The 22,880-nt window shown below is 35.9% G+C and overlaps 1 protein-coding gene across 2 annotated transcripts in view; it reads right to left on the bottom strand.

The window, feature by feature from the left end:
- Window positions 1-5,332: 5,332 nt before the first annotated feature.
- The window catches only part of NTN4 (netrin 4), a gene marked incomplete at its 3' end in the record, with an annotated part of 101,189 nt that continues 83,641 nt past the window's right edge, over window positions 5,333-22,880 (bottom strand). The window contains exons 6-10 of one of the 2 annotated variants that reach the window (XM_084254641.1): window positions 21,441-21,654; window positions 20,970-21,085; window positions 13,677-13,745; window positions 11,337-11,507; window positions 5,333-5,469 (exon numbers count right to left, since the gene is read on the bottom strand). In XM_084254641.1, coding sequence (XP_084110767.1) covers window positions 5,333-5,469; window positions 11,337-11,507; window positions 13,677-13,745; window positions 20,970-21,085; window positions 21,441-21,654 — 707 coding nt within the window. The remainder of the gene's footprint in view (window positions 5,470-11,336; window positions 11,508-13,676; window positions 13,746-20,969; window positions 21,086-21,440; window positions 21,655-22,880) is intronic. The other variant, XM_084254642.1, reaches the window with a different exon arrangement.

Below are 22,880 nucleotides of genomic sequence, written 5' to 3'. Positions count from 1 at the left end.
GAGAACTGTTCGAAATGCTGATAAATTTCACATTTGTTTGTTCAGGGTCATTATTGACATATGCAAAAAAAAAAACAGATCTTGTAGCAAAATAGATCTCAGAAAACCAGACCAAGATGAAAAGAGTTAAGGTAAAATAATTGGCTTAACTCTTTCATCTTAGTATAAATTATGTGAAACAATATTACCCAAATGGCAATGTAGCAATGAGAAAGGTAGTAGATTATGTAATTATACAGTGGAATAATGGGATACATTTTAATTTGGAGTGTGGAGATGGGACACTGGGAGAAATGCTCACCTTCAGTTCTCGTCCCTCAACTATGATCTAAAATACATGGCCAGGGCCTCCCCGGTGGCGCAGCGGTTGAGCACTGGGTTCCGAAGCTGCCTGCAGCCTCTGCAGCGCCGGTTCGATCCCCGGCTGCTCCCCGGCCACCAGAGGAGGGTCCCACATGGCACGCAGACCTCTCCTGCCACCCGCTGCTCCCCTCAGCAGTGCACTTCGGTCCTTCTGCCTGCTCTGCTCCCTGCTCTGGCTCTGGTGAATTCTCTCACCCTCCCACGCTTCTGACTCTACCATGTTTGTATGAATAAATAAATAAATAAATCTTAAAAAAATAAAATAAAATAAAATAAAATACATGGCCATAGAAGAAAATAGTATAATTGGTTTCACCTTACATGAACTTCTTTCTGAATGCCAGGGTCCTCCTAACTGCGAGTTAGAAAGCTTGGGTTCAAAATAAGTTTTCACAATTATTAGCTGTGTGTCCTTAGATAACTCAGTCTCTTTGTATCTCAGTTTTTTCATCTGAGAAATGGAGGTGATGATATCATGCACTTCAGGGTTACTTAAGAAGATCAAATAAGGGTAACACAGGTAAAGAAAGCACTTTGAGAAGTGTCTGTCTTGTGGTCAACTCTCAATTCTTGATTGCTATTGTTGTTATCTTTTATTTTTATTCACCAAGTTTGAAATGCTTGGTGATATTCTGACTAAGAAGAAAATGATCAGGGAGTTTGTGGCCAGACCATTTCACATACACCGTGAAAATTTGCCGATGGTGATTTTTTCTTTCTGGGATGCAGGGTTTGTTTACCTTTATTTCGCATAATTCACCATTAATCAAATAATTGTATTATGGGTTGATCATTCCCAATAAATCATGGATATTCTTGGATTTATTAATTCATTACTAATAATGACATTTTGGAAAATGATCTCTATGACTTCTGTTAAGAAACCAGAGAGGTATTCACCATTTATTAACATCCCCTTTTTACAGAACATGCATTTTGGAAATGTCATTTTGGCCCAGTGCATATTTCTTTTTTATGAATAACATTCTGCTTTTTCAATTTTTCAGCATACAGAAGATGGCTAATAATGAATCTAGGAATCTGTCCTAAAATATTGAAGGTGTTGAACTGTCACTAATGCTCAGAAAGTAGAGAAATGTTTAAATCCCTGTGGTGAAAGTGTAGGAAAGCAGAGATTAAGGTATCATATTTCAGAAAGTATTTTCAGGCAAATCATTCTCTGAGAGACTTAAAAAAACATCAGTCATGCAAGGCACACCCCTTTGCTTCTATTCCATTTTTTATCATACCAATCTCCCCTGCAAAATTAAGGTTGTTCATAAATATTTTCCTTCCAAACTGTGGGAAATAAGTCATGAGTAACTTTGGTTCTTTGATAAAGTTAGGTTAGGGGACTGCTTATCATTGAAACAAAGGACACAAAAGCAATTCGGTCCTGGGCCTCTGACAAAACTCTTCAGCAGCCCAGGCGGTACTCATGCTCCTTGTTCTCAGGCATTCCAGGGGAGTGGTGAAAGGACAGCCAGCCCAAGGAATTGTCAAGGTTCTTTTTCCCACCCTTCAGAGTTAATAAGTTTCTGATCATTTAGAAAAGGATTTGTTTTGCAAGAACCTAGAGAGTCCCAAAAAACCATGTTTACCCATAATAGGCTTGGCTTTCTGTTTAATATAGCCAGATGGACTCTGCTTTTTGGACTCGTGGTCACATCCCCATAGATTTGACCTCATTTCGTGGACACTATTAAAAGATTATCCTATTATTGAGAATTTCCATTGCATCAAATACTAAGTATTAGTAACATTCCTCTGTGGGAAAAATGATGTAATACGAGAACATGGATGGGGTTGACCTCAGGCAATTATACAGATAGGTATGTGGAGATTATGCAACTAATTTGCTGATTAATAAAGCCCAACCATATAGGGAGTGAAACTCTGGGGGCAGAGACTTTCCCAGTCACCCTTGAAGGATGTGCTCAGGTTCACATGCAACCATAGATGGAAATTTCATTTGACTATGTTGCCTTGGTACTAAGATGGTTATTTTGAAAGATGCCAAGGAGGAGAAAGTGTATACAGAAGTGTGTGAGAATGATGGAATGATGGAATGAGGATGGGGTCACGAGGCGGCTAGCCGATGCTCTGTTTTATTGTTTACTTTACCGAATGGGAATACAGACATTTTGTCCCTTTTGGGTTTTTTTTTTTTTTTTTTTTTCACTTTAGAAGCCAAATCATGCTCATAAGAAATGAGCACTACAGGGGAAGGGGTTGCAAGTGATATAAGAAGCAAGATACCAAGAAATTATTATGTTAGCTGGTTTTTTTTTTTTTGAATATTGCCAGAAAAGGTGATTGAAAGAGCAGTTAAGGAATAAGATTCTAGCAAAGAAGGCTGCAAGACGTATGGGAGCCTAGCAATTTGGTATACTAGTTCCAATTAAACTTTTAGTTGTGATTTTGCTTGAGTATACTTTATTTTTTATTTATTTTTTTTTTTAAAGATGTATTTATTTATTTATTTATTTATACAAGCACTGGGTACAGTCAGAAGCGCGGGAGGGTGAGAGAATTCACCAGAGCCAGAGCGGGGAGCAGAGCAGGCAGAAGGACTGAAGTACACTGCTGAGGGGAGCAGCGGGCAGCAGGAGAGGTCTGCGCACCATGTGGGACCCTTTTCCGGTGGTCGGGGAGCAGCTGGGGATCAAACCGGCGCTGCAGAGGCTGCGGGCAGCTTCGCAACCCAGCGCTCAACCACTGCGCCACCGGGGAGGCCCTGCTTGAGTATACTTTAAAAGCAGTTGATTAAATTATAATTGTTTTAAAAGACAAATTGCTAAGTATGAATAATCAGTGAACTGTAAATTAAAAGGGAAAAAATCTCTCCCTTTTCCTCTATAAGGACTAGTATCACAGTAATCTATTTTTCAGATTTTTAAAAATACTGTATATATTATAACTGTGTTTTGGGGATGGGAGCTAATACTATATGTATTGCTCTGCATTTTTCCTACACAATAATAATATAATGGACATCTTTCTGTTCATTTTTAAAATAACCATTTAAATTTCTTTTTAATGGGTAATGGTTATTTTAAATATAATGAAATGGAAAAATAAGGCAACTTGGCAATATTGAAACTCAAGAAAATCCTATATTAGATGAATTTAAAATATTTTTTTTCTGGTATGATAGACTTATCAATATGTTTTATAAATAGACACATTCCACCTACTAGGATAAGATAAGAAGCTGAGACATATTAAAGGTGATAAAGGCAGATTTCATGAAAGTATATATAGTATAATACCAATTCCATGAAAGGTATGTATATGCATGGAAAACAGACCAGCTGCAAAGACACTAAAATATTATCACAGGATGGCTATAATACAGGTTTATTTTTTTAACTATAGTGGTTTTTTTTTTTGGTATTTTCAGCAGTGTACTTTTATTATATTTCTATTTGGTTAAAAACTAATTGTATTATGTAAAATATAATGTACCTGATGAAAAAAAATCCTGATCAATGACTGCAGAAAGTAAACCCATCTGATTCAGTTTCTACTCTATCCCTAAAACTTAGAGTAATAGGGTAATTATATAATACCCATGTTTGATTTTTTAATTATAATTTGAGGAATTTAATTTGAATTCCCTTATTAAGAAAGGTCGTTCTTAGTTGCTTTGAAAGAGTTGGGCAAGAAATGAGACAAAACTTAGGAGATCATATTCTTTTATTACATATATGCAATATAAAAAAATTAACAAAGCAATATATATATATTTTTTGCAAGTCCACAGGACCTCAGGGAAAAAAAAGTTCTGTACGTGAAGTTAATCTTATGGCACTGTGGATCATGTTCTGTATATTCAAGTACAGAAGAAACTATGTATAGTGATTATCATGGGTACAGAAGTTGAACACTAATGAAAAACTTTAATTTGGTGAACCATCACATACACTGTGTCCAAATAATGACTACAGTAAATAATGACCATATATTGTTAATAAAGGCAAGGAGGAAACTCTTTCAATTACTCAGGTTTAAATACTAAACACAAAAATAAAACAAATTCTGTGTCTACAATAATTTTTGAAGTGTTTACAAGTGCATTGCAAATAAATGAGCTTTTTATGTTTAAGTCCATTTCCTCTTTATCCAAGCATATTTCTATTTTTATAATTTCTTCCTCATATTTTAAAGTCTCTTCTTATTTAGTATTTAAAAAAGTTTCATCACAGCTGGTATCTGTGGAATCTAACCTCTAGCCTGAAGCTGAGACTTCATGCAAATTTTTCCTTTAAGGCTGCATCTTCACATAGCTCTCCAAGAGTTCAGAGTAAAACAGCACGACTTCCTTTATGTGATCACTTGGGTCCACAGTGGCAGTGCTTCTGTTTCAGTAGGTTTTTATTCTCACCCTTTCCTTTTCTTTCTGCAACAGCAGTCTCCAAACTTTCACAACACAAGTATTAGGTAGTAAAGTGCTTTATACAAGGAAATACTATGTACATGTGGAGAGGTTCCATTTAAAACCTCACAGATCAAAGTTCACATGTATCATTTAAGAGAAGGCTCTTTTTAAGAAATACCTTTTCTGATAGCAGGGTTAGGGATTCCTTAAAATCTCATTAATTACTTTAAGTAGCACAAATGTAACTAACATATCTGAAAATGGGAGGAGTCCTTGTTAAATGTATTGCCCTTAACGAATTACTGCTAAATATCATACTGTTATTAAAATACTCTTAATGGTTAGGAATTTCAGAATCAGTCTCATAGAAAACAGGTATCAGCATAGGTTTTTTCATTCCTCTTTATGAAATAAACTATATTTTAACATGGGCCCAAAAGAGTAGGTTAGACAAGACCCATGCATTGGAACATTTCTATACATTTTGGCACTTTAAAAAATTCCAGTTTCATTTTTGAGGTCTCCTTTCCATTAAGTTTGTGTTTTTCTACATAGAGAAGTGCCATTATGTGCTATCCACCTTTGTTGCTACTTGCACTCTCTTTTTAAAATATCCATGACTTTTCTTCCAAGAGATGGTTTCCAGCGTTGGACAAAACTTTTCATATTCACAATAAGTTTGCCTGTTCTTACATCTTCATGTCCTGCTACAAGGTACTGCAAACCTAAAAGAGAGCAAAATTAGAGGCTAGGTAGCATCATAATTTATTGAAGGAGTATATGTGACTTCAGCAGTTTTATAAATGCATTGTCCAAGGTTTTATATCTTCATGGTTAAAGAGAAAAGTTATAGGCAATAATAGCTGGAATTTAATAAGCATGTACTATGTGCTAACTGCTTAGCATGATTATCTCATTTAATTTTGAAAATAACCCCATGATGTCAGTAGTATTGTTCTTGTTTTACAAATGAGGAAACTGAGGCTCAGCAAAATTAAAAAAAAAAACCTGTTCCTTGTCTCCCAGTAAGTGGTAGCCCTCTGACTAGCTCAGGTCTGTCTGATTGTAAAACACTCTCTCTCTCTCTCTCTCTCTCTCTCTCTCTCTCTCTCTCACACACACACACACACACTTGCTTATTCACTGAAATGTCCTAAAAAATGTCATCCCAGTAGTAATGAATACCTATAATAGACACACTGTGGTCTCACATAATAAATCTCACAAGACAAAACAAAACAAAACAAAAGAAAGGAAAACAAAAGAAAACAAAGCAATACTTCTTGGAGAACAGCTTATTCCAGGTCTAGGACAGGAAGACAGAAGGTAAGCATGGACATCTTGTTGTGCTAAAAATCAGGGAAACTTTCAAGGATTAATGGGGATCATTTATTTATTTATTTATAAGATTTATTTTGTTTTATTTATTTATACAAGCACTGGGTACAGTCAGAAGCGCAGGAGGGTGAGAGAATTCACCAGAGCCAGAGCGGGGAGCATAACAGGCAGAAGGACCGAAGTACACTGCTGAGGGGGGCAGCGGGCGGCAGGAGAGGTCTGCGTGTCATGTGGGACCCTCCTCCAGTGGCCGGGGAGCAGCCAGGGATCGAACCGGCGCTGCAGAGGCTGCGGGCAGCTTCGCAACCCAGCACTCAACCGCTGCGCCACCGGGGAGGCCCAGGGGGAATCATTTATTTTTTTCTGCTTTACATTTTTATTTTTTTAATGAAAAATAATTTTTTATTTTTACTTAGAGAATCATTTTAAAAGGACATAGGAGCTAGCTGGAAGGGGTTATAACTTGCCAAAGCTGTGATAATTTGAGCACCAGGAAACATCATAGTTATGTGTATTGAAAGATACCAAATCAGTAGAAATTCACATGCCAAAATGACACTCAAAAAAAGAGAAAGAAAAAGAAAAACTAATCCATTATCATTTGAAGCAGTTGTTAACAGTATTTCTTAATTTGGGGCCTCCCTGGGGACACAAGGGGTTAAGTCTCAGCACTATGAAGCTAACCCACATGGTGCAGTAGACCTCTCCTGTCTCATCTGCTGCTCCCCACAGCAGTGAATTTCAGTCATTCAGCCTGTTCTGCTTCCCACTTTGTCTCTGGTGAATCCTCTCATCCCCCTAGCCTATACCCCAGCTCTTGTATGCATAAATAAATAAAATAAATCTTTAAAAAATTATTTCTTAATTTGAAAATTGGAAATTAAAGGAGGAAGAATTTAGCATTATCCTGTCTTTTCAATAGGAACTGTATTTCATGGTAACCTAACAGTTCAGCTTGGGAGAGAAAGATCCTCAGAAAAGTTTCTTAAATGAAGGGAATTAGATGAAATTAGGAAAAAAAAAAGTTTTTCAAACTGTAATGAGATTATTGATTCAAGAAGGGTGATAAACTGGTGATAAATCATTAAATGGATGCTTAATGGGAAACTGGATGTTTGTATAGTGACTATACAAACATGTTTGTATAGTGACTAAGTAACACCACACTCATTATTTTCTAGACTCAAAAGGGAAAACAAAACTGCCTAGTAACCTAGTAGACAGACTTGACTGTCCTCCCTCCAACCCAAGGGTCAAGTTCAGCAACACTGATAGTAGGTCATCCAGGGTCAGTGTGTCTTCTGATGGGATTCAACAACATCTAATGATGAATTCCAGCCAAATATTTATTTATTTATTTAATTTTTTTTTTCCAACCGCTGCACCACTAGGGGAGGCCCCCAAGTTTTTCTTTTCAAGAAATACACATTTTAATGTCTAACTTAGCATTTAAGACATGCTTTTTACTTTCCAAATGTATATATTTTGTTGTTTACAAATGCAGGATGCCTATTTTAATATTGTGAAATTGGTTTTTCTCAAGTCTCTTTTTAGAGATTATAGGAAATACAGGGGGTAGAGGGGCAACCTAAATGACACCACAAGGGACTGGACAGCCAGTTATAGAAAATTGGATACTCTACAGTATACCTGACCTAGTTCCTTAACACTAATAATGGACTTCAACAACAATAAAAAAAGTAAATCAATGTACTTGTATAAAAGAGAATTGTGGCACTTAAAAGCCAGGTACAACATGTGATTCTGGATTGAATACTGGCCAGGATGAACCAGCTGTAAAGGACTTATGGAATCAGCTGGGAAATCTGAATAGCGTTCAAGTATTAGATTATATCAAAGTAAACTAAAACTGAATGTAAAGATCATTAACAAAGTAGTTTGTAGAATGGGCCATAAACAATGATTTTATTGTACTTAAAAATACAATATATATCTGCAGAGAGCAAAATCTGTAAGGATTTACACTAAGATGTTAATAAAGATGATTTTTAAGGGTTAGAAATGTCAAGCTTAAAATTTTCTCCTATATTGCTATAATATAGTTGCTTCTATGATATTAAAAAGGGTTATTTGAAACAATATTTAAAGTAATCAGTCCTAAACTTAAAGAAAAATGTGATGGTGTTTTCAAAAAAAGAGAGGGGAAAATGACAGACATTTCAAACACTAGAGAGCACAAATGTAGGATGGAGAATGTGGTATTTAAATCCTTAAAGGGTTACCTTGGCTTCTATATTAAAAAAAATACAATATTTAATTAACAGAGTGGCTAAAATATAGTGGTCTTGAGATTGTATCATTTCTGAAATAATGAAATCACTTTTAAAAATAATTTTTAGGAAGCGTCAGTGTTAAGTCTAGTCTTTTTAATGAACTTGCTTAGAAACTAGAAGTACAATAAATATTATAGGAGCTTGCCATTAATTAATTAATTCATTCATTAGTTTAAAGATTTTTATTTATTTTTTACAAGCACTGGGGTACAGGCCAGAGGCATGGGAGGGTGAGAGAATTCACCAGAGACAGAGCAACGAGCAGAACAGGCAGAAGGACTGAAATACACTGCTGAGGGGAACATCGGGTATGACAGGAGAAGTCTGCCGCACCATGTGGGAATCTCCCTGGCCAACCAGGAATCGAACCGGCACTGCAGAGGCTGCGGACAGCTTCACAGTGCTGTGCTCAACCAACCCACTTCGCCACTGGGGAGGCCCTGCCATTAATTTAAAGGATACATATAATTAAACAAAAATGATATGAAATTTAACAATGACTAATCCATAAATTATGGGTAGCATCAAGCCAAAAACAAACATGAAAATGTTATCTGTTGCATCACATTACGATTTACACTTTATTTTCCTATTTCAATACTTTTGATAGGTACTTTGCTACATACTCAAGGGTATAACATTTATTTTGTATCCTTAGAAAAAGAAAATAATATACTTCAGTGCTTGTCTTCACATTTCTTCACATTCTAAAGTATATGGTTGCAACCTAAGTACCAAAAATGGATGAATGGATCAAGAATATTTGGCTTATATACACACACTGGAATATTACTCAGCAATCAAAAAGGACAAACTCCTGCCATTTGTAACAACATGAATGGGGTTGGAAGGAATTGTGCTAAGAGAAATAAGTCAGAAGGACAAAGACAAATACCGGATGGTGTCACTTAGAGGTGGAATACAGAGAAAGCAAACAAAGGGTCAGATAAAACCAAACTTAAAAACTTGAAAGGTGACTATAGAGTTGAGGAATCCAGAGAGGGGAGGGGAAGAGACTGGAGTAAGAACAGAGTGGCAAGGAAACACAATGAACTTTGGTGGTGGACTATGGGTGCACTATGGTAATAACACCTGTATTTTCAAAATGTAATCATGTAAAACAATGTTACCTCAATAAAAACTATATATATGTATATATATATATATATGATTGATGAATTAGTAAATGTATATTTGAATGTAGGAGTGGATGAATTTGCAGGGAACTTAGATTAGATTGCTTCTTTTTCAAAAGTAGCAAAGGAAGCAAGTTGGCGTGTAAGATTTCAGGTTTTCTTATCAACTTTCTTGGCCTTAGCTACTGAACTTGTAAAAATGGAAAAACAAAGTGAAATGAAAGAGTGGTTTTGCTTTGACAGGTTCCAATCTTTTCTTCAAAGCAAGTAAACATGTTTTCAAGAATTCTTTGAATAATTGAGCTTGTGTTTTCAATTGTGATGAACTCAGTTGATTCTTTGACTGTTTGGCAGAAACCTGATTAGGAAGTATAGTTCACTTCCTGGAGGGTGGCTCAGATGGTCAAAGCTTTTGTTTTTAATGTCTTACTAAAAAACTGGGTGGGTTTCTTTTTTTTATTTTCTTTTGCCAAGACAGTAGAAAGAGCTTATAGCAAGAGCCCCACCAGACAGATCACTGGGAAATAGAACTTCAGTGAGCGACTCTTAGTTTCCTGTATTCAAAATCCAAGGTTCTGAATATTTCACTTCTTTGGAAATATATCTATTTATTATTTAAAATGTATGTTTCCTTTTCTTAAATTAAAATTAAATTTCCTTAAATTAAATTTAAATTTCCTTAAATTAAAATTTAATTTTACTTAAAATACTGGAGCAGTATAAAAGGATCTGAGAAATTAGTTAATAGTCAAAAAAGTTGAGTTTTGTAGTATTAAAATTGTTTAAGTTGGGGGAATATTTTATTGGCGGTTTGTCTCTCCCTGTTTTCTGTCCATTTCTTTCAAATTTATTAATCAAAGAGCAAAAATAACTTCATATTAACATAACTGTGGTTTTCAGGACTTACATTTGGAAAGAATTTGATTCAGAACATAAATTATGCACCTGTGCTATCTATCATAGTACTACATAACCCGGGAACAACAACAGAGGATTAAAAAAATTATGTTTTACTAGAACTGACTATCTGGGTGATGTTACTATTATTTGGGTACTAATGGTAGGTGCTGGAAACACTAGGATCAAAAATCTAAATCCTGTCCTCAATTTAATAAGGGAGACAGAGAAAGAAGCAGCCAATGACCCAGAATGAAGAATGTACCTGTAGGGTGTACAGGTAAAAATCCTGCACTTGTTTGTCTCTATCTGTGCCATAACATTTTAAGGTGCAGTTTTCCCTTCATTTCAAGTTTCTCTAAAATGCTACAGTTTTTTTGTTTGTTTGGTTCTGCTGTTTCTAATTTAAAGCCAGAATGATCATTTAATGAAAAACAAGATGACGTGAACTTGAGAGTTGTTTTCCTATCTAGGAGAAACAGATGCTTTTCATACAACAGTAGAAATGAATTCAATGTTATTTGCACAGATGGCATTTGAACTTCCTTTGGGAGCAAGTTCTACCCAGGGCACTGTAATGGGACCTAGCTTTCCGATAAAGTATTATTGGCAGATAAATTCATGAAAGTGGTTTCTATGCTATTGGCATCTCAAACCATATAAGGCTTCTTCTATGTTAGGACAGAGATTATTACATTGTTGGATTTTTAAATATCTTACTTTTATAAAACGTGGAAGAGAAATAATTTTTTGATGTCAGTTCAAAGAATTCCATTTGGATTTTGCCCAAAATTCAGATGGTAAAAAGAAGAGATGTGCTTGCTGAGTTTATTTAGATTGTGATTCAGAGAATGTAGGACAAGCAGCAAATCACCAGGACAAGCAGCAAATCACCTAGTTATTAAACCAGAAAAGTCTAATGCTCACCAGGATAGAGGATTGGACAAGTGCAGCCTCTGCTCGTCCATGATTCTGGATATAATGTTCGCTTTCCTCGTAATATTTTCAATTTGGTGGATTTTAATACTTTTTTTATCTTCACATTGACCTCAGCATGAGATCCTTTATCATGAGCTGATAAAATCTTTATTTTTAGCACTGTAACAACATAATTCCCAAAGTCAAAATGTATAGAATTTCATATTACCTTTTGATATTTGAACAACTTACATATGCATCACACAGTATAATGGAAAAGTGAACTAATGATGATGAAAATGTAGAAATTTGCTTTAAAAATCATTAGATTCAGTTATACACTGGCTTCATCTCATTATTTGTATTAACTATATTCTTTCTTCTTAGACATTTTCAACTGCTAGTCCCATATCTGTATGCTAAGAGAAAAATCAGCCATTTGCATATTGAAAACATAATCTTAAGCACATTCAGTTAGCAAATCTAAATAGAACAAAGATACATTGGAAGTAGAAATATCTGGTTTTTAATTTTTTTTAATTTGGATTACAACTACATTATACTTTTATGCCTGGTTGTGTTTAATGATATGACATAGATCAAAATGTTATTGCCAGAATATATTTCAAGTATCCTAAGGAGATTAAATAATATTAATTATCTAGTCTTCTTCCTTTAGAATAAAATACAAATTGACTGGGATTAGGGAGGCTGTCTTAGTGATGTCAGAGCTCCAGTATTCTATATCACTCATGATTCTATTTAGCTCTTCTATTTAAAACAATGACTATTAACTGGGGATTTAGAAATATGATAAATGGGGGTGGAGAAGAAAGTTGACCTAAGGAAAAACATGTTCAACATTATAAGGAGAGTTCTTACTGGCTTATCTGTATCTCAGTGGAGGATTCTTTGCAAGGAGGGAAACCTATACAGGGTGGTGCCATACAACCCTCTTTTTAGAATCACCAAATCTTAGACTTCTAAGGGGTTTTAAGAACTCATCTAGTCTTAATTAAGTCATCTAGTCTCATCTAGTCTAACTCATACTGCACTTAATTAAGACCAAGGTATATCATTATGAACACTTAAGTTTCTCTTAAGTAGAAAATAATACAATTGTATGAAAAGATGCCAACTAGGTTGTTTATAAATTCAGTCTGAAAGTTGCCAAATCCGTGTGATAATGAAAACCAGTCAATCTTTCCATTCAATGGACTAATTTGGGACAAAACCGATTTTTTTTTTTGCTCTAAATTTATTTTTCTTTATTGGGCATTATACATTTTAAAGGTTTCCTTTTATTATTTAATGAAGCTGGCAGGTGAAAGTAGGGGAATATGCATGTAATTTTAGATAGGATTTATGAGGTTTTTAACATTACTTTTTTATCTTTAATGAGACTACATTCAATGTTATCAAGAACCTTAACACTTGGTGTCAGGAAGCATGGTTTAAATTTTTCCTTTTCATTTTAATGCACATTACAACTGTATGAATTATAAACAATAAAAAGCCTCAGACACTAGTGAAGAATATGTTGGCAAGAGAAGGAATATAATATATTTTATAGGAAAGACAAAACCAACTAAAATTTGAAGATAAGATCAATCTTTACTTAGGGAAAATCTTTACTATATGCTGTTTTCCTGTCATCTTAGAAAGGTAAAGGTGTATACAGCATACAGAGAGGGCAGGCAAGAGACTTAGGAGGCAGCTGGTCTCATTGCCTTCCAAATATATATCCTCTTTCTCCTCCCTATCTTTTACTGAGCATCTAGTATATGCAAGTTAATGTGCTAAGTGCTTTTTTAAAAATCTCATTTGATGGGAAAGGTGGCATCATCCCTATTTTACAGATGTGTAAGTCTGGAGAGGTTAAGTCACCCATCCAATAAACCAGCAATCAAACCATGTAAGTCTGAGTCTGAAGCTTTCAGCTCTTTATCACTGTGAAATACCACTTTAAACTTTATTATCACTACATAATAAACTAGTATGGGAATTGTTTAGGCGACAAGAGATGTCCCTTTTAGTTAACCAAGACAAGAAGCACCCGTAAGAAAGGAAACCTCCTTTTATTGTTTGCCTGTTATAAATGTTGGACAATCTTTGCATTTGTTCTACCAGCTCCTCATCAGGACTTTCAGTACTATCTCTATTAGAAAAATCTAGCTCAAGACCAGAATACTGTTTGGTATTATTATGTAAAACTTACTCTTTGATTTATTAAGAATGTCATAAACTGGACCACTCATTTCCTTAAAAAAAAATCTTTGTACTAAGTTTGAATAGATTCTTAGAAGCACTCAAGAATAGATTCTCAAGCAGTATTTGGTTTGAACTCACCATATGAGTATTTCATTCCACAGAATGCCTTGGGGTTTCCTAATACCTGTTCTTTACATTCACATTTGCCTGCAGAAAGCAAATGAAAAATGGTGTTAATTATTTAGAAGAAAAGAAAATTAGTAAGTGAATCTATATAGCATAACTCTTCAAGGTTTGAGTTATTCAAACAAAGCAATTCCTAAGTACTTAGAAACCATGAAAATTCATTCAAAAAAAGTAGAATCACTTTCTGAATTAGTTATCACCCAATAATAAAGTATTGCTTTAAGAGGAATGTAGAAATGTACAAAAATGATATATTTTAATGCTTTAAATTGATATTATGATATAGTCTGATACTAATATTCCATGCAGAAAGGAACACCTCCATGGATAACCTATAGGAAAGACAGTTACCTTTTTTTTTTAAAAAAGATTTATTTATTTATGCATACAAGAGCTGGGATACAGGCCAGAGATGCAGGCGGGTGAGGAGATTCACCAGAGACAGAGTGGGGAACAGAACAGGCAGACTGATTGAAATACACTGCTGAGGGGAGCAGCGGACAAGACAGGAGAGGTCTGTTGCACCATATGGGTAAGCTCTTTGGCTGGGGATCAAACTTGTGCTGCAGTGGCTGCCCATAGCTTAATTGTGCTGAAACTTGTGCCACCAGGGAGGCCCAACACTACTAAATTTTAAAGAATTTATTAAGTACATATAATATGCAGATCATGGTGCTATATATACACTTTGGAGTGTATATAAATGAGCAAGATACAATTCTTAAAGCTTATAATTCAGTAATGTGAATAAAGTAAGTTTATGAACAGTAATGAGTGTTCTAAGATAGGTACAATATACTATATGCATGGGAAGGGCTTCTTTTTAGGAAAATGGAAAAAAAGCTTCATGGCTGAAGGATTTGAAATGGACTTTGAAGAAAAATAGGATATCTCCCCCAAATTAAAATTATATGTTACAATTGTTACATATGAGAGATTTGCCAGGATCTGTACAAAACTTTCAAAATGCCTTTGTACATGGTCTACAGATAGCATTCTCATATTTATGATGTTTCTTCTCAAGGCTGTGATCCTTGGGGACAATAGTTATGTTTTATTCACCTTTATATTCCTGAACTCCAGAATGTGTAGGATTTTTGTTCTTACTTTTTTTTGATGATTAGATATATTTTTACCCTTTCCTTCACCTCCTGGCCTCATGCATTACATTTCATAGGTACTGAATGGTAATAATAGCAGGTAGCATTTACCTAAGAGTACTAACTATGAACCAGATACTATTTTAAGTGCTTTATATTTATTTACTCATCTCAGACTCTAATGGGTGGACATTTAACAGGAATGTAGTGATAAAACAGTAAAGAAATATAAGAAAGAGTATATTCAAGGAAGAGTCAGTGGTTCTATTTATCTGGGATACAAATTAAGTAAAGAATTGAAGGAGGATCTTGATTCATATACAATTTGGGCCTGACTTTAATTCAATAAAGGGGAATTTTCAAAGCAATCAGCTTAAAGTAGGTACATGAATTTAAAGCACATGCATGTATGAAAATTAAACAAGTTGTACCATTATCAAAAGGTTTAGAATAGAGGTGTAATGATGGCAGAATCAATGGAGGCAGTTTCTAATCAATTAGAAACTAGTGAATTGATAACAATAGTAACTAATTTGAGTGACAACTATAAGCTATAAACTGTGCAAATTACTTTATCCATATGATCTTGTTTAATATTTACAATAATCTTATAAGATAGACTTACTAGCACATAAAAAAAATGAAAGCTTGGAGAAATTAGCTTGCCCAAGGCAGCATAGCTGATTTATGGAAAAGTCAGATTAAGCCTGGATTCTGGGGGAATCTGAACCCTCTGATCTTTAAGTCAAATGGAATGTGTATTCAGAGGTAACTATGGATCTAGAAGAAAGGAAGAAATATTTAGGGTCTACAAATCTCATCAATGTATTGCATGAGGACAAGGGAAGTGGAAGCATAAAAATAAACTCAAAGTTTTCATCTAATATGACAGAGAAGGTTGTAGAATTACTAACAAATAAGGAAGTTGGGAGGAGAGCATATCAGGGGTCCATAAATCAGGGTTCTTCATTAGCAATCAATTGCTTAACTTAAATATTGAGGGGATGTCAGTAACTCATAGAAAGAAGAAAAGGCTGAAAAACCAGAACTCAGAAAGGACCAGAATAGGAGAGTGTTAGAGACCTGGGTAAGAGCAACTAATGAGCAGTTACTTTTATAGTTCTTGCATTAGAATCATGAACTCTAATCATTTTCAGGCTGTCAATTCCAGCTGAAGAATTAAATTCCAGGCAGAGAACAACTAACTGGGGATATCAGATGTCAGAAAGGTGGTTTTCCAAAGAAATTTGTGTTGAGGGCCTCCCCAGTGGCGCAGCAGTTGAGCACTGGGTTGTGAAGTTGCCGCAGCCTCTGCAGCGCCGGTTTGATCCCCGGCTACCGGGCATGCAGACCTCTCTTGCCGCCCACTGCTCCCCTCAGCAGTGTATTTCATCAGTCTGCCTGTTCTGCTCTCCACTCTGGCTCTGGTGAATTCTCTCACCCTCCCGCGCTTCTGACTGTACCCCAGTGCTTATATAAATAAATCTTTAAAAAAAAAAAACTTAAAAAAAAGAGAAATTTGTGTTGAGCTAGCATAGAAATAGCAGGAAGGAAAAAGAAATGGATTGGTCAGGCAAAACCAAGAGGTTTATGTGAGGATAATATAATAAATTAGAGATGTTGACAGAACACCTCGGTGGAAAATAGAGTATGATTCTAGTGAGATGGTTAGGTAGACATAGTGATGTGGAAAAAGGTGATATATTGGTTCTAGCTAAAAAATGCTGTAGACATCAGAGAATGAAATGTGGAAAGTCACAGTAGGATTAAATAGTGGGAAAGAGAAATCAAGAGTGCTTAAAAATTAGCTGTTGTGATATACTAAATAATATTGCTTGTAATCGAAACAACAGAGAGGGTTGTGCATTCAGAAATTGTAGTAACCTAAGTGGATAGCTCAGAACCTTTGATAATTCCACCATAGCCAGTAACCACCATGCTAGAAAACCTAGTGAACAGCCAAGGGGCATATATTATTCCTCAACATATACTCTGCTCTTTAGCCCTTCTACCTATAAGTGCATACAATTTAGGTCTGTAATTTGAAGATCTTTCTTAGGCTGTTTTCTAATACTTCCTTTTCATGTATTAAGAATTCAGACATTAAAATTTGTTTTTGAATGAATCTTGGTTGTTCAGCCTTAAACCCAGATGTTTTATTACAAGAAACCTGGAAGGGGGGCCTCCCTGGTGGCGCAAGGGGTTAAGATGCAACCTATGAAGCTATCTGCAGCCTCAGCAGCACGAGTTCGATCCCTGGCCAGGGAGGAACCCACATGGCGCAGCAGACCTCTCCTGACTTGCCCGCTGCTCCCCTCAGCAGTGTATTTCAGACAGTCTGCCTGCTCTGTTCCTTGCTCTGTCTCTGGTGAATCCTCTTACCTCCCACACCTCTGGTCTGTACCCCAAATAAATAAATCTTAAAAAAAAAAAGAAACCTAGAAGGGGAGAAAAACCTATTTACAATGGGTTATTGAGAATTCTTTTAAAGCAATGTTTGTACTTATATGGTACTAGTTAAAGCCATTTTTTTTTTGTTCAGAAGTGAGGTTTCATATGACATTCTCTGTCTCACAGGAAGTGGTAGAAATTGAAAGGATCTTGTGCATTATGCGCCTAGTTGAAGGCTGTTTTTTGGGTGGCAGAAAGTTTTTAGTAGGTAGTTAGCAGTGTAGGATCAGGCTTCCCAAAATGTTTAGACAGGCTTTTCTCAAGATGTCAAGGTCAAGTTTTTTCCAATACATGTCATTTTGGTATATGGAGCTAAGGTCAATCAAGGCCCTGTATGTCTCAGGAGAAACTGCGGTCATAACCTAAAAGAATGAAGACGACCCAGATTAAGGGTCATCTCCAGAAATAACCTGTAATCACAGAAACCTATCTTAAGGTAGGGCAAATATCTAGAGGCAAGTTTTTGTCCTATGAAGTCATCTCCTACTTCCCCTCCTATCTCCTTGAGTCCCTCATTTCACCCCCTTCCCTTTCATTTGGTCTTTCTTCCTAATAATCTTTCTGATGTTAATTTGTTTGCCAGTCCAGCCCAAGAAGCACCCAGAGGATGGGGGAATTTCCTTCCCCCTTTGTGCCTATAGGAGATAGGCACACATATTTGAGAATGAACCACAGACCTTAGAAAATGAATTATCTTTTTTTATTGTTGTTGAAAAAAGGTGCCCACGAGCACTATTCTATACTTAGTGGGAATACTGAAGTTTAGCAGGAAATGGAACAATGTCTTCCTCAATCTGAGCTCCTCCAGATGGATTTCAGAGACTCTCTAGGGATATCATAGACCTAACAGCTGTTGTGGATGTGAAAATCGAATCATTCTGATGCCAGCATGTTATGTGTTTAATGGATGTGCTGCCAGCAAACTGGTAATATGGTGATTGGCTTGATGAATATCCTATGCTCCTAAAAACTCAACTATTGCAGATTTGAATTAACAAAGTTGGAAAATTATGAAAATCACTGTATTAGAAAAATAGAATAAATCATTAAAGCATACTTATTAACGTTCAAATCATAGAATTCAGACTTTGTAGATTTAAGGCAAAAAATTAATGGGAAAGATTCCTTTTTCCTTTTTTAAATGTTAACAAGATAAACATGACAGATTTATTTTACCATCTTTCCCACCTTCTTTCTTGTGAATTAAAATAAAACCATTCGGAAAATGATAATAAAATAAGTTAAGTGAAACTACACTATGGGATTGGAAACACCAGTGTTTCTCAATTTGGAGTACTTGATTCTTAAAAAGGCCCTAAGTTCTTTTATGAGAATGTGTTAAAATTGTGGCTTCTTAACCCTGCTCCACCCAGACTGGTCTCCTTGCTGTTTTCCGAGTAAGCCAGGCCTATTTCCACCTCAGGGCTTTACAGTTGTATTTTCTACCTACACCTTCCAATCTCTGTGACTTGTTTATTTCCCTACCTCCTTTGGGCTTTTTCCTCAAATGTCACCTTTCATAGGACTTTCCCTGATCATCCTATTTAAAAGTATACCCCTCCCAAGCATATCTTACTCCCAACTCTGCTTTATATTCTATTATACTAAATATTTTACTTATTTGATTATGAGCTATCCTTCTCTGCAAACATGTAAACTCCTTAGAGTCTGGGATTTTTGTCTGTTCAGTATCAGTACTCAGTAAACATTTTTTTTGGATAAATTCATAAAGAACTACAAATTAATAAGAAAATTACAAGCAGGAAATTCATGGAAGAGGACTCCTAAATGGCTAAGAAACTGAAAATTTATTAAAAGTTATTGATAGTAATTAAGAAAATGCAACTAAAAATGGGGAGATTCCATTTCACACCCATCAGATTGATAAAAATTGAGATACTTGATAACATTTACTTAGAAGTCCCATAAGATAGTCAATGAGCTAAACTGTGTCTGAGTTAATGACTTAGAATAGTGCTGGGCCCCTTGTATATGCATTACACAAAAATTTATTACACAAACACAAAGTGTTAGTGAGGATGTAGAGCGACAGGATGGCATACACTGCTGGTGGAATGTAAGTTTATATAACCACTTCAGAGAGTTATTTGGCAATATATGGCACATTTGACAATAAGCACATTTGCGAGCCAAGAGTTTCTAGGTTGTACTTTAGAACAAGCATCAGCAACATTATAAAGGGACAGATAATAAATATGTTAGGCTTTGGAAACCAAGAGTTAAACCTAAAGCTATTACGTGGGTACTTAAACACTTAAATCTTAGAGCAAATAGCTTGCAGACTATAGATGACAAGCCACATTTGCCTAGAGGATTATAGTTTGCCACCTCATTCTTTTAGTGAAACCAGTTCTCAAGTATACGAAGTCACGTATAAGAGAACATTCATGGTAGCATTATTTATAAATGTGGAAAACTGGACATTGGAAATATCCTAGATGGTAAACAATAGGAGAATAAAAGTAGTATATTCATGTAACAGGATGGATACCTCCTTAAAAATATATGTAATTCAGGTTAAAAAAGGTTTAAAAGGATAGTTACGTGCATGAATTTTAAAAACATATTTTATGCTACATAAACATATATATTAACATTATATATACATATATGTTTATATAATGCACTTACAGATTGGTACATGGAGAGCTTCAAATGGATCTGTAATGTTTTATAATTTGAAAGTATAAACAATTATGACAAAGCATAAGATTTGATAACACTAGAAGGTATGCATATGGGTGTTCATATAACTTTTTGGGCATTTGTGGTGTTTAATAGTAAATTTTAACTTATTGTAAGTTGAACTTGAGTCATTTGGTGAGTACTTTACAACCAAACACTGGTACAAGATTTCATGCCCACATTTGTTAGTGCTAAATAGAGCTGTTCAATTTTCTGTGAGAAAAGAATGCAGCAGAATGAACACAGAAGTTAAGTATTCACATCAATATTATAGCATACTCTTCAAACAAAGAAAGAGACAAAGACATTGAGTCCAAAAAAAATAGCAGCATAGACTTGGTAAACTCAAAGAACCATATTTTTTGCAGTAAACTCTTTTGACTTCAGTAAAATACATTTTTCATGTTCAACTTATGTCGTTAGTTTGAAGTTTTTCTTTTCATTATTTGGCTTATCCTTAGTTTGTAAATTATTTGTTTTCTAGCTATAAAATAGTTAGAAACCTAAAGAGTTCACATCTAACTTCACGTACATATTAAGTTACAATAGGTCTGTAGAATATTTTCCCTTCAAACAGATCTGCACATTTCCAAACCTGATCTATTCAGTTATCTCTCAACCATGTAGAACAGTGTGCGGTAGAGAAAGGAACACATACTAAAGTATTAACAGCAGAGTAAGGAGATTTGGGTAGCATTTCTTTTTACTGTGATGTCTTTCATCTTCCAAATTTTCTATACTAATTATATACCTAGTAAGGATCTCACAATTGGGTCTAATAAACAGAAAATAAACAAAAGCTTGTTAAAATATCTCTTAGCTATGTTTGGTGTTTTCATACTTATGGGAACCACTACTTTATTAAAACTCAGAACTATAACATTCCCATCGCAGAACTAAAAAATCATTCCCTAGTTTATCACAAATCACTATTACTCACTATTACCAGTGCTGGGGACATGATACCTGGTTATATCTGTGGTCTTACCTGAATGTCGAAGGGCAGAGAATCCTTGCTCATCTTCCCATTCCCAGGTTGGTTCGCTCTTATTGTGCATGGAATGGAACTCAGGAATTTCTTGATACCAGTCTATGTCCGTACTGCTAATTAAATGGAAAACGATGAAGAATAGAGTAAGGAACTTCTTAGAAAATTGCCTGAAATGAACGTATTTATAGGGATTTAAACCTTATCAGCTACTTTCCCATCCTTTTGCTTTTCAGAAATAATGTTTGAAGGGCCTGTGGTAAGGAATAATTTATTTTGCTAAAGTGAACTAGACCATCTCCAAAATCTTGCAGGAACAAACTACTTGCTTGGCAATTTGACAAAAATTCTTTAAAGAGTTATGCAAATACATCTTGGCTCTCCTAACAGCAAAGAAGATTTTCCAAATCGCTACCAAATCTTCAAGGAATCCAAAAGACACAGAGAAGAGAGCAGAGGCCTTACACTCACCTGCTGATGCAGTCTCCTGTGAGGGGGTCGCAGTTCCCCGCGCAGTCACAGGGCCTGCAGCCGTAGTCTCCGAAGCCCCAGTATCCCACCATACACCTGTCACAGTGTGGCCCTGCCACCCCAGGCTTGCAAGGGCAGTCACCATTGCTGGGGTCACAGAAGGTCATTGAGCTGAAAGGAAGGACAGCTGATCCAACTGGATGGCAGGAACACACTACAACAAAGAGGACACACAAGCACCCATGAGCAACTGGATTATCTATGTGGAAATGAGGCCCAGCCATCCCCAAATGGCTTCCCTGCACCACCTAGCATTCCTCCGAGGCTCCTTCTTTATCCATTTGGCATAATGCTCCGAGAATAAAAGCTAATGAAGTTAAAGATAAGAAGATATAATCAGAAAGTCCTGTCTGTTGCAAAATGAGCCACATAATTTATTCTAAGATTAAAGTCACTAAATATGAATGACTTTTGGTTGAAGGTGATAAGAATGAATCAGCAAAGAAGACAAAGAAGGAACAGTTTTGGGAAAGGAAAAAAAGTAATGAGAATACAGTGTTCTGGAAGGCAAAGTTCCACCCTCTCCACCCCCCCAACCCCCCAAAAAAAGAAAGAAAGACATCAACTGTGTCAAATGCTGACAGGTCCAGAAGATGAGGCATGGGGATGGGTTATTGCTTTGACAACATGAAGATCATTAGTGTATTGGACAGAAACAGTTTCAGTGTAGCAGTGAGAGGACTCAGAAGAAAACAGGAGTAGGGGAATTTGAGCATGAGAACAGTAATTTTTTTGAGGAGCTTTTCTATAAGGCACATATGTGTTGGTACCTCAAACTGAATGGGGATGTGAACTCAAGAGAAGGTAGTGTCAGCAGGAAGTAAGGTCATCATACAAGAGTGATGATGAAGGGAGTGGGAGAGTGAGTGAGAGACTTAGGAAGTGAACCACAGTTGCTAGGTGGCATAAAAGCCATATTGGGGATCAGTAGTCATGAGTTTATAGTGATACCAGTCCATACAGCTGAGAGGGCTCAGGTTTGTTACAGGAAGATGGCTGGATGTAATTTAATTTGCATGGTGCTTTGGACTGAATATTTTTCTGTCTGCAAAATTGATGGGTATGGTATTTGGAGGTGATGGTATTTGATATGTGATGGCATTTGGAGATGCAGCCCTTGGGAGGGTTGGATATGGCCATGTGGATGAAACCCAGGATGAGATTGTTCTTATAAGGGGTTGGAGAGCACAGAGCCCTCTTCTTTGGGAAGAATGTGAGCCACACTTACAGAACCAGACCCTATTGGCATCATAATCTCAAATTCTAGCCTCCAGAACTGTGAAAAATACATGTTTCTTGTTTAAGTCACCCAGTAGATGGTATTTTGTTATGGCAGCCTGAACTGATGGAGACATCTGGGGTTATATTCAGTTCCTGAGA

The sequence above is a fragment of the Talpa europaea genome, assembly GCF_964194135.1.
Source record: "Talpa europaea genome assembly, chromosome: 15".
NCBI classification, from domain to species: domain Eukaryota; kingdom Metazoa; phylum Chordata; class Mammalia; order Eulipotyphla; family Talpidae; genus Talpa; species Talpa europaea.
This window is presented reverse-complemented; position numbering and strand designations above follow the sequence as displayed.